General features: G+C 42.0%; 1 protein-coding gene across 3 annotated transcripts in view; it reads left to right on the top strand.

The window, feature by feature from the left end:
- LOC146002456 (calcium release-activated calcium channel protein 1-like) overlaps positions 1–8,861 on the top strand; it is a 46,177-nt gene extending 37,316 nt beyond the window's left edge. For all 3 annotated transcript variants that reach the window (XM_083140303.1, XM_083140304.1, XM_083140305.1), the window contains exons 3-4: positions 584–733; positions 8,327–8,861. In XM_083140303.1, the coding sequence (XP_082996429.1) occupies positions 584–733; positions 8,327–8,833 (657 nt within the window). In that variant the 3' untranslated portion in view covers positions 8,834–8,861. The remainder of the gene's footprint in view (positions 1–583; positions 734–8,326) is intronic.
- Positions 8,862–12,500: the final 3,639 nt, after the last annotated feature.

The raw sequence follows: 12,500 nt of genomic DNA, 5'->3' as shown, positions 1-12,500 counted from the left end.
TAAGGTTTAGCATAGTGTGGGGGCAAAAGTGGCCAAAACCGGTGGTCAACTGCTCCCCCAAGTTCCCACCCTAATCACCGCCACTATTGAGGATGTTAAAACAATCTATGAAGTTAGGAGAAATCAGTTTAGTTGTTCAAGTTGAAGCATCGGCGTCCTGTAAACTCGTAATAAACTGTACAAAAACAATTGTTTCTATATGGCACTAGGTCCTCTGAAGCAGGGGGGTTAAGGGGGAGTGTCCAAGTAGCCCCTCGCTAGGGCCATTTCTGGTCGTATTGCTTGTCGCTCTGATGCGAAAACATCAATGTCACGAGTCATTTCGGTCTGAAAGCGTCCTACCTACCTCCTCGATGGCGTAGTGGTACCGCTGTCTCATTGCAATTAAGGGGTTCCGATTTGATACCCGGTTGAGAATCATAGTAGTTCGAATCTAATTTTAAAATGTACGCCCATTCCCGATTAGCCTCTCCATACATCTAAACAAACAAATTGTTTGATTTCAGTATACATATAATTATCCATTGTTGTAGCTCCGAAAGTAGAAAGAATCTAGTTTTAGAAGGTTCTCTTTCTATTTCAGTTTCCCTCTCTGCCCCATTCCCTTCCTGGCGATGATAAGAACGATGACTGCACCCCTTCTCAGTTCCTCTCATGGAGACGCCTTCATCTCAGCCGCGCGAAGCTCAAGGCAACCAGCGCAGCGTCGGAGGTGCTGTCAGGATTCGCAATGGTAACTCAGATATTAAGGTTCTTTTAATTACAGTAAGCTGACCTGAGCCACACACTTGAGCAAAATGCGTGATTTCATCTACGCCTGAGGCCCTTCTGAGAGTATGAGACTCTATACAATATCCACACTCACCTTAGACAACCCCTGCCCAAAATTAAAAAAAATGGTAAACCCCATCTTGTCCAGTTCCTCTACATAAATAATATCTGCCTTCGTGGACTTAAGGGTCCAGTCTCTTGGGAAAGCTCTGCCCTCCTACCTTCGTGACACAAACAACTTCCTTCAGAAAATCAACGCTCTTGCATCATTCTCTCCAGGCCATATTCTTGCCACTTTTCTCTGCATCAACATCCCTCACTCCCAAGGCCTACGGTCCGTTGAATTCTACAACTACAATTTTTTTATCAGCAGACTCAAACCCCACAATCCCAGCACTAATTTCCTCTCCCACCTAGCCCACCTTATCCTCACATGTAACAACTTCATCTTTGAGGACAAAATTACCTTCAGATCCGAGACACAGAAGAATAGTCCATCCTTTGAAAAGCAATTCATACGCAAACTCGAACAAGAGTAGCTGGAACCCAACCCTTCAAACCACTCCTCTGGCTCCGTTTTATGAACGACATTTCCATGCTCTGGGCGCATGAGGAACCATCCCAAATAACTTACCTACACCAACTCAAGCACTTCACTTCCAAGGGCCCACTCCACCAATAAAATCACCTTCTTAGATGTGAATGTCCACGTTGAGGAAGGTGATTTGAAATATCCATCCACATCAAACCCACCAACCACATGCAATACATACACTTCTCACCCATTCCACACCAAGAAAGCTATCCCATTCTCCCTGACCCTCAGGGGTCAACGCTTCAACACCTCACCCACCTCCCGACAGAACTACAACCTCCGCATACACTAAGCATTGGTAAGTCCTGGTTATCCTTAAACTTCGGTCAGAAGACAAAATCCCGAACTGCCTCCACCAAGAAAACTTCCACCAACTCCTCTATACGTGTCACCCAATGCCATCCCCACCTCAACAAATAAGACACACCCTACGTTCCATCCATTCTCCCCATTCTCTACAGTGATCCGACACCAGAAATATTTTTCCAGACAAGCCCAGAGTTGTTCTCAAACGTTCTCCAACTTCCAAAACATCCTGGTTCACAGTACCCCTTCATCCCACAACTAATGTCCCCTGGTCACAAATGTAGCCGCCCAAGGTACAAAACATTTCCCATATTTTCCAGATTCACACTCCCACAGGCAAATTTACCCTCCATCCAAAAGGAACCTACCACACCTTAAACGTCAACTATATTCCCACATGTAACTTCTGTGGTGGTTTTTACCTGGAGAAAGATTCACAGCTCTCAACCTCAGGATCAAAAACCACCGCTCCTCCACCCAAAAATAGGCTTCGCTATCGCCGTCCATACCAACAGTCGCAATACTCCTTTCAACGACAGCCTTCAGGTAGCGATCATCCACCCCTTATCCAATCCAATTACGCCTCAGTACAGAAAAGATGGGAGAGGGTCTACATATCAGCATGGGGTGCAACCACACCCCCTGGCCTGAATAAGACTACAGAGTAACTTTTCGAACCAAACCCCCAACCCCAATTCAAAGTCTCCCCTTCTCACATTGCTTTCTTCCCACATCACACCCTACCACTCACAATTTCAGACAAGCCTAGTATGAACACCAGATATTTCAGTGCCAACTGTATCTTCGCCTGCATTTTTGCAGGTCTACTTAATTCCGTTTTCGCAATCTTTTATCTGCATCTGAAGATGCGACCCCGGATGGTTTCCAATTTCCTTGTATAGTGGAACCACAAGCAAAAAAACTTGCGCAGAAGCACATCGCGTCGGCGGGTGCGGGAAAGGGCAGGGGGGAAGGAACATTCAGCTGGCTCACGCCAGCGTTGCCAGGCCTATTGATTTCTCGGGAGAAATCCTTAATAAACTATTGCTATGGAACCTCCAACGGGCAGCTCAAAAACACGTTTCCTGCTCATCTTACTTGAACATGGAGGGAGAGGTGGAGTGGAACTCCACTCAGCCGTGAAAAGTGCTGTTTGAACTGTGGAATTATGTCAAACGCTACTCAATTGTGCTAGGACATTATTTTATTACTTTTGCTCCATTACTATTTTTAGATGGCTGTATTTTATCCCACCCTAAACTCTATTTCTATTTTAGTTATTTTACGTCGCTTTTGTGTCTCTACGGCTAAGTACGACAATATGGATGAATGAAAAACTGATGAAATGGATGAAGTGACACAAACACAGTGAAACGTCCTTGCCTTACGAGGTAGAAACACTGACTTCGTAGCGTGGGCTAATTATGTTATATTTATTTATTTATTTATTTATTAATGCCTTGTTTTAAATGGCGGAGTTAAGGCCGTACAAAGCCTTTTCTTCCACTCAACCATACATTTAAAATTATACATTATTATATTATACACAAAGTACACTACGTCATTTCACATAGGTCCACACACACACATTATACTCATACACACAAGTCTTAAAGCCCTGAATATAACACACAAAATACAAAATATATAATACACAAAAAACTAAATATGGAATGAAAGAATGCAAAATTTAAAATTGTATTTAAGTAACTGCAAGGTATTTTAAGAATTCGTTCACTTGCACATGCTTTTTAGTCTGCTTGACAGGGGAAGATCTAACGACTACTCTGAAGAGAGTGGCGAACACGTCTGCTAAAGGAACCGACGGAGCTTACTGTTCTAGTGCTTTCTGGCAACTGATTCCATAGTCTTACAGCCGATACGGAGAAAGAGTTGGAGAAGAAGTTTGATCTGTGGACGGGGATAGAGAGAACTGAGGAGCTGCGTGATCTGGTGTCGCGATCGTGAAATTCGTGAAGAAATTGGAAGCGAGAGAGGAGATAGGAAGGTGACTTGAGGTTGAGAACTTTGTAAAGTAAAATCAGAGTGTGCAGCGTTCGTCTTTCTTGCATACGTAGCCACCCCAATTTGAGAAAATAAGGTGATAGGTGGTCCCAATATTTTAAATTAAAAATGTATCGTACGCAGGCATTTTGAACACTCTGCAGACGTCTAGCTGACTCACCTGTTAAGCCGGAATACGCTACGTCACAATAATCTAAATGGCATAAAACTAGGGACTGACATAGTTTGGCCTTGATAGAGGTGGGGAGGAACTTGCCCATGCGTCTTATAGAATAGAGAGATGCGAAAGCTTTTCTACACGCCGAACTTGTGTGATGTGACCATGATAAATTTCCGTCTAATACAATTCCCAAATCTTTAACAGTTTGGTTAAATGGAATGTGAGTCGAATCTACAAGAATGGAAGGCAGAATGTTAAGATCTACGTAACGTTTCAGTTTATCGGAAGCAATCAAAATTGCTTGTGTTTTATTAGGGTTAATATACATGCCATTGTCTAGCGACCAGTTAACAATTCTCTCTATATCTTCATTAACCTTGGAAATACCATCGCTTAACATTGCTGGGGGTGCAGAATAGTACAACTGGAGGTCATCGGCATACAGGTGATAACGGCAGTGTTTCAAGATATTTGGCAGGTCATTAATGTATAAAGAAAATAATAAAGGGCCGAGTACACTTCCTTGCGGAACGCCACGAGTGATCTCAGATAGCGCCGAGCACTTGCCATCATAAACCACCCTTTGTTTACGTCCAGTTAAGTAGGATTTGACCCAGTCCGTTGCAGAGGTGGTGAAATTAAAAAATGATTTTAGCTTGGAAATGAGAATATCATGGTCGAGTGACTGGAAAGCTTTCGTGTAGTCCAATAAAACTAAAACTGTCGCCTGTCTGCAGTCCATAGCTTGTCTGACGTCATCGGTTATGTGAGTCATGGCGGTGCTAGTGCCGTGATTAGGTCTAAATCCCGACTGAAACGGAGCCAGAACTTCATCCCTAGATTTCTTAAGTTATTCCACAACATTCGGGGGTTGCCTTGCATATTTAATAATTCGTAAGAAAGCCTCCTCTTTGCGTTGCGCACGGCCTGATTACATTGATTTCTCAACACGCGGTAGTTATTAAAACTATTTAAAGTATTCGGAGATTTGAGGCGCTTGTCAGATTTAAACCTGCGGTGAGCCGAATCGCGCTCCGCCATAAGTGCGAGAATGCTGTCGGTCATCCAGGGGGAAGCAGGCCGCGTGACGCGTTTTTTCTTTACTGGAGCATGTTTGTCGAAAAGGTGTAAGATTAGACTATTTAATTCATTAAGCTTATCGTTAATATTAGTGAAGCTGTTTATTGAATTCCATGGGGTTCTTGTAGCATCTTCGTTTAGTGAAGCGGGGTTAATTTTCTTTAAATCGCGGTATTCAATTATGTTTGGCTTGGATTTCGGAACATTGAGCGAGTAAGCAACGTAAATAAGATCGTGGAACGAGAGACCGCAGGCGCTCGTTTGTCCATGTTTGGTGATTCGAGAGCAGTCTCCTGTTAAGATTACGTCTAGCCAAGAATGCGAGGTAGCCGTGTGGAAGGTAGGATCGAGCTTCAAAATATTTAGATTGTAAGAAGAGATAGCAGCGCGGAATTTATTTACTTCAGGTTTGTCAGTTTCTAAATGAAAGTTCAGATCGCCCAGAAATAATACATGCGAGTACATGGGAATGAGTTTAGCCAGTTCCTCTTCACAATTTACAAAGCACGTTCCAGGTGGACGGTACGCAACAGCTAGCAGTAGCTTCTGTTTGTTGATGGTAAGTTCCAGGAAAATATATTCTGTCATTCGTGCGTAGTTACCGTCAGATTTAGCCACAACCACCGCAGTAATATCTTCCCTTATCAGTGCCATCACCCCGCCACCTCGTTTCCCCAACCTGTCGTTTCGGAAGACGTTGTAGCCTCGCAAGGAGACCATGCTGGAGGGTGTGAGGGGATTAAGCCAAGTCTCTGATACAAGAATACAGTGGAGATTCAGGGGGGAGAAAATAGCTTTGAAGCTATCGAGGTGCGCTTCGATGCTCTGTGCATTCACGTGTGACACCAACAGTGAGTTCGGACAAGTCTTCAGTTCATTTCCGAGAATTTCGGCTGTGCTGACTGCGGGGGGCGGAGTGCCAGGGCAATTAGCAGAGCGACGACCCTCTTCAGAATTTCGTCCACTGTCACCGAGATGCGTTGTTGCCAGATTAGCCATTTTTAGAATTGAGGTGTAACGAACAGAAACAAGATGGGAGAAAAAACATTAGCATACCAAAATTAAATTTAGAATTAATACTTACCCTGTCAAGCAGAATAGCATGGAGGAAAGCATCAGGGAATGACACACACACACTCACGCGCACATTAAAAAACGATAACATAAACAAGAACCCGGACAAAAAACTCACACTAAACACACATGATTTGAACACATCACACACACAATTATTCATACACAGCGTATCATAACGACAAAAGTCACATATGCTCTTCATTACACTTCACACTCAGTTCGCGTTGCACCCCATCTCAAGGGAGAACGTCAAGATCCTCGGGGGAAGATATAAGGTAGCGACGACCTCCGTGAGATACGAAAATGCGCCCGTCTTGGCTCCAGGCATTGCGTGTCCCTACGCGATCCTTTGCCACCCGCAAAACCCTCTGTCTGTAGGGAGTTAGCGACTCTGTAATTAATAGGGACGAGTTCTTTAGCATCTTCTTTGACTTCCACACCTCGTTCCTGGAGCGGTAGCTTACAAATTTCACTATGATGGGGCGTTTCCCCGATCTCAAAACTTCCGCAGACGATCTTTTCGGAGGGCCAAGCCTGTGGCACCGGTCAACGTGCTCGAGCTTGATGTGCTGCAACTGAAGCTTATTTTGTAAAGTCTGGAGCACGATGCTGTCCACGTCTTCGTTGGTGGTTTCGGGGACCCCATGCAGCAAAATGCAGTTCCTCCTAGAGTACTGCGCTAGGTCATCTATTTCAATGGTGTTCGTGCGTATCTGCTTGTTCATGCTCTCTAGGTCTCGCCGCAGCTCTGTCATGGAGTCGCTCGTCGATCTCTTAAATTGCACAAACTCCTCTCTGAGGTTCAGGAGTGACTTGCGGAGGTCAGCATCTTCTTGCACCGATCCATGTTTGTCTAGCAACTCATCAAGCCGTTGCTGGAATGCTTCCATAGTTTTGCCTATTTCTTCCACTTTGGTGGAAACAACTGATAGCGTAGGCTTGGACATGATAACAACCCCGAAGATCCACACGGTGAAGCTATTGACCTGGCGGAAGATGTGGCAACGTACAGCGGTGCAGAATAGAATGCCAGGCCAGCTGAGGGGTGAAAGCGCGGAGCTCTATTCAAGCACGTCCATCCAGTACAACGGTCTTTCTCGAATAAAAATAGTTGTGCGCAAATATGTGTTTGTGGGTGTGTGTGTGTATTTCTAGCAGATGGGGAAGATAGGTGGCACCCTAGCGTAAGCATTGCTATCTTGAATTATTGAGGAAGACATGCTGTCTAATTCACCAAATATATATTTCATATGCGTAATGCATTTTCTCATTATGGTGCAAGACGCGTGCCCACCCCTATCGATAGCTGTACACCGAACACCAGCAGAAGGCAAATTGATTAGTTATTGTTAGCATTCGACTTGAAAGATTGTGGAAAATCGCCGACAACAAAAGGCGGCACGTTAGCTTCATCTGTGAACACAACTTTCTACCATTTCCTGTCATAAAAATTCCTCGCGATAATAGAGGCATCCCAAACCCCTTGTGTCGGTGCTGAGAAAGGGCAAATTTGAGGGTGTTTTCCACGCACCCTCTAACCGGAAAATGCGGAAGAGATTAAAGATGTTGGTCGGTTCCCTCGGGCGGTTTATTTTCTTTTGTTTGAAACATGTCCACTCCTGAAATGAAGATCTTCGGTATATTTTCGCCAAACACAGGGTTCTGGGTTTAGCACCATTTTTACAAAAGTATCTGTGACGTTTACACCTTAAACAATGCGCGCCACTCCCCTTGCCCCCCCCCCCCCCAGTGCGCACAACTATGCCGCCCGTCCGCCCCCAAGAACGTCGTTCATCCGCAGATCTTCTGGTTCCCAAGGAACAATCTCCCGAATTTTTCAAATCTGACCTGGCAACACTGCCCCGAACACCGATAACGGCAGGGAAGTTGCGCGAACGCTTTGGACGGAAGGTTTTTTTCCTTGTGGTCGAGCTATAATTACGTATATACATATATTTTTTTAACGTAAGAAATGTGTGTGTGTGTAACTACGTGGATGCACAATCATCTGTTGAAATTACCACAATGTTTTCAATGAAGACATCATTTATTTTAGATGAAAGGTAGACAGTTCGTGTTTGAAAGAGAAAAAATGAGGGGAGACAGAGATGGAAGAGTAGATTAAAAGAAATTCAGAAACATAAAGATAGAAAGAGAAACTAGAAATATGGAAGTACAGAAAAGAAAGACAGGAGGAGAGAGAGGAGAGAGAGAGAGAGAAGGGGGAGAGAGATTGTAAGAAGAAATAAGTGAGATATAGATGTAAATATTGAATCGGCACTCCCTGTTGACGTTTATTTTTCATCCACCAGGTGGCAATGGTAGAGCTGCAGCTCAACGATGACACCAAGATTCCCGAAAGCGTGTTCGTGGCCTTCGCCGTCTGCACATCCCTCCTCGTAGCGGTCCACATGATGGCGCTGATGATCAGCACGTGCATTCTACCGAACATCGACGCGATCAGCAGCCTTCAGATGATCAGCCTGGTGAACGAATCTCCTCACGAGAGACTCCGATGGTACATCGAGACTGCCTGGGGATTCTCGACGGTCCTCGGTCTCGTCCTGTTCCTCGTCGAGGTTGCCATCATCTGCTGGGTCAAGTTCTACGACTTCTCCACCGCCGCTGCTTGGGCTTCCACCATGATCGTCATTCCCGTGCTCGTGTTGTTCCTGATATTCGCCGTTCATTTCTATAGAAGCCTTGTCATGCAGAAGTACCAGGCCACCGTGTCTGGGATTGAACAGCTTGAGTACATGAAGGAGCAGCTGGACAATCAAGGCGTGAACGAGGGTGTGTACGCAATTCATGTTGTGTGAGTGTCTCAATAAAGTAATATTTAATCTATGCGTCTCTTGTGATCACACCATATCTTCGGAACCGCGCTGGTAACGGTTCCGAATGTTTAATGACTTTTTCAAAGTTTCGTAGGAGAAAGACGAAGTATTGCAGAATTGTAGAAATTATTGTTTAGTAAATTTGAACCTTGGTGAAAGAAATTTCCTCTGTTTGGAGTTCCGAAATGTGCAATTTATCGGCGAAAATAGTCCCTTACGCAAGCATCCGTGCTTCCCATCGATAAGGCATGGAAAGAAGAGAAAATATCGCAGAGTTGTGAAAATGATTCTGGAAGTAAATTTGAAGCTTTCTGAAACCAATTAGCACTGTTTTCAGTTCCGAAAAGTCCTATTTATTGGCGAAATAAGATGTAAGAGGTACCTTAAGCAAATATCCTCTCTTCCCATCGACAAGGCATTCCACAGACTACTGCTGACACGAGGCTCGAAGGGGTGTCGTGCTTGAGACCAGCACCAACATGATGAGATGTTGAAAACATTTAGGGAAATTATTGAAATGCTAAAAGCCCTAAACCTGGTCTGCCTAACCTAACCACGAAATCATTTAGAAATACTATTTGAATACTAAGAGTCCTGAACCTTACTCGCCTAACCTAACTACGAAATCCCTTCATCCCCCCCCCCCACACACACACCATACGCATGTGGCCTAAATGGCATAATCAGCAGACCTAACCAAGACAACAGTAAACAAATGGCTGGTTGCAAGAGTGAAAAAACACACATTAATAAGCACTCATGCAGTAAGTAATCGCTAAAACTCCGAAGTATGTGTTAACAGACACAAATAGATATGTAACCATGATTGGGTGCTACAACTGAGGGGAGGGGGTTTGAAAGGACAGTTTAAATGTATCTTTGTAAACAAGGCTTGGCCATAATACGCGGCAAAAAGTACTGTGTAGATGTGAATCGAAGCCTTAGTGGTACCTTTGTCGCATTGTGATCAAGTGGTCACGGCTCACGGGTGGTTCTCATACTGGTTCCGATCGCACTTTGAACTATAGGTCCAGTCCCAATTATCTTATCTGTACATAAAGTGGACTTAAAAGAAACTTGAATAAGGATTAAAGTTAGATGATTGATTGATGAGAAGGATATGATTTTTTGTAGGCAGGTTTGTACGAATAAGTCCCACAGTAAAGGGATTTCAATTAACGACAAATTTTTCGTATTACAGTAAAACCTCCGGACTAACGGGGGGATAAGTTGACCGGTTTAACGAAAGTCCGGATTAAGTTAAATAACCTAAAAGAACAGTAGAAAGTGCATTAAAACTCCGTGTATGTAAATAGTACTAGTTGATTGGTTCACCGGACGACCTTGTCCAAGGTCATTTGATATTATAACCTATTTGGGCTAAAATTAAGCTACATTTTCATATCTTCTGGTGGATTTAGCTAATTCATAGGTGTAGCAAAATGGTCTAATCATGTTACGAATTCTAAACCCTCGTACCATGATGATTAACATTACTAAACTATTTTGGTCAAAATTAAGCTATATTTTTATATCTTCTCGTGGATTTAGCTAATTTCTAGGTGTAGCAAATTCCAGAAGGAGTTGATATGTTCTGGCCCAACTAGTACTAGGATGATTAATATTAGTATACTATTTTGGTCATGATTGAGTGATTGATTTGGTTTATTTTACTTCGCGTTTTGTGCCTCTTGGCTAATTTGCGAAGATGGGGATGAGTGATGAAATGATGAAATTGATGAATGGACATTCACAAACAACCAAGCCCGACCGGGATTCGAACCCGGGACCCTTGGCGTCGCAGCGCGATGTGCTAACCACTCGGCCACAGGGTCGGGCACTATTTTGGTCAAAATTAAGCTATATTTTCATATCTTCTGGTGGATTTAGCTAATCTGTAGGTGTAGGAAAATGGTCTAATCATGCTACGAATTCAAAAACCCTCGGACCATGATGATTAACATTCTTGAATATCTAGTTTGGGAATTCTACCCCCAGTGTCACGTGACCCCCACTGTTGATTGTTTGAGAGTGTATTTATATATATTAGTATGCTTCTCCTCATTAATTTTCTGACCGTACCTACTTCTGGCCAAAAAAAAAAAATCAAAAAAAATATTGCCAAAATATTTATCATACATTTAATCATAGACTTGTGTCTCCAGCAAAATCTATATATAAATACAATACCCAAAATAGTTTACACTTAAGCATAGGCTTGTGTCTCCAGCAAAATCTATATATAAATACACTAGCCAAAATATTTTACTATTCTTGATACACTTAATCATAGACTTGTGTTTCCAGCAAAATCTATATATAAATACAATATCCAAAATAGTTTACACTTAAGCATAGACTTGTGTATTCAGCAAAATCTATATATAAATACAATACCCAAAATAGTTTACACTTAAGCATAGACTTGTGTCTCCAGTATAATCTATATATAAATACAATACCCAAAATAGTTTACACTTAAGCAAAGACTTGTGTCTCCAGCAAAATCTATATATAAATACAATACCCAAAATATTTTACTATTCTTGATACACTTAAACATAGACTTGTGTCTCCAGCAAAATCTGTATATTAATACAATACCCAAAATATTTTACTATTCTTGATACACTTAAGCAAAGATTAGTTTCTATTCAATTTTTATAAGTATTTGTACTAAATATATTATCTCCAAGTGAGATTAAAATATTGACACCCTCTAGAGTTGTGATATATCCAGAAAAATTTATATATAAATACCAAATAAAACAAACAATGGCTAAAACTGAATGCCTCAAATGTGGTAAATTCACATCCAAAACAAATTTGTCAAAACACTTGGTAATACATATGTACTCGTCAACCAAAAGATCTTAAATTACCAACCCAAACCTGTACCTATTGTAGAAATCATATTAGCATACCTAACATGAGCAGACATAAAAAGAGTTGTGAATTTCAACCATCAACAAGCCAGACTAATCGAAGAAAAACAAAAGCAGATATAGATCCAACTGATGGTCCTGAACCAAAACAAAGTAAATTTTTGACTACACCTAGTGCAACAGCTTTTGGTGGTCGTCTTAATGATTACTCCTTTGAATCAGAGCCACACTGTGATATCAACAATTTCTTGAAGAACATAAAATCTTCAATAATAGAACTGAAAAATAAATCATCAAGTTTTATACTACTCTATCTTCTGAATATGAGAAACCTGATGAAACACATCATACATTTCGCCATTGTTCCAAGACTCAGCCTCTATATTTGAGCGATATAGATAATTTGGAACAAATTTGTGCACAGCTTACTGACATATTACTCACAAAACATGAGGAATTTGAGGCTAAAGGATCTGGTTGGAAATTATGTGGACTCCCACACAAACTAAAACTGAAAATAAGTAAATTTTCACCTCTCTCTGCTTCAACTTATGTCCTTCTTCCAGTACATATTCAGAACAAGAAAGCTGTAGTCAATATAAAAAATAAAGATAACAAGTGTTTTCTGTGTGTGTCTTGGCAAAACTTTACCCAACTCGTTGGAAAAACAATCCAGAGTTAGTTCATCATTATATACAGTATGAGACAGAGTATAAACATATTATGTCAGGTATCCAATATCCTGTTGCTATATCTGACATAAC

The sequence above is a fragment of the Lepisma saccharinum genome, chromosome 18, assembly GCF_977018435.1.
Source record: "Lepisma saccharinum chromosome 18, izLepSacc3.1, whole genome shotgun sequence".
NCBI classification, from domain to species: Eukaryota; Metazoa; Arthropoda; class Insecta; order Zygentoma; family Lepismatidae; genus Lepisma; species Lepisma saccharinum.
Note: the sequence above shows the minus strand (reverse complement) of the source record. Positions and strands in the feature narration are given on the sequence as shown.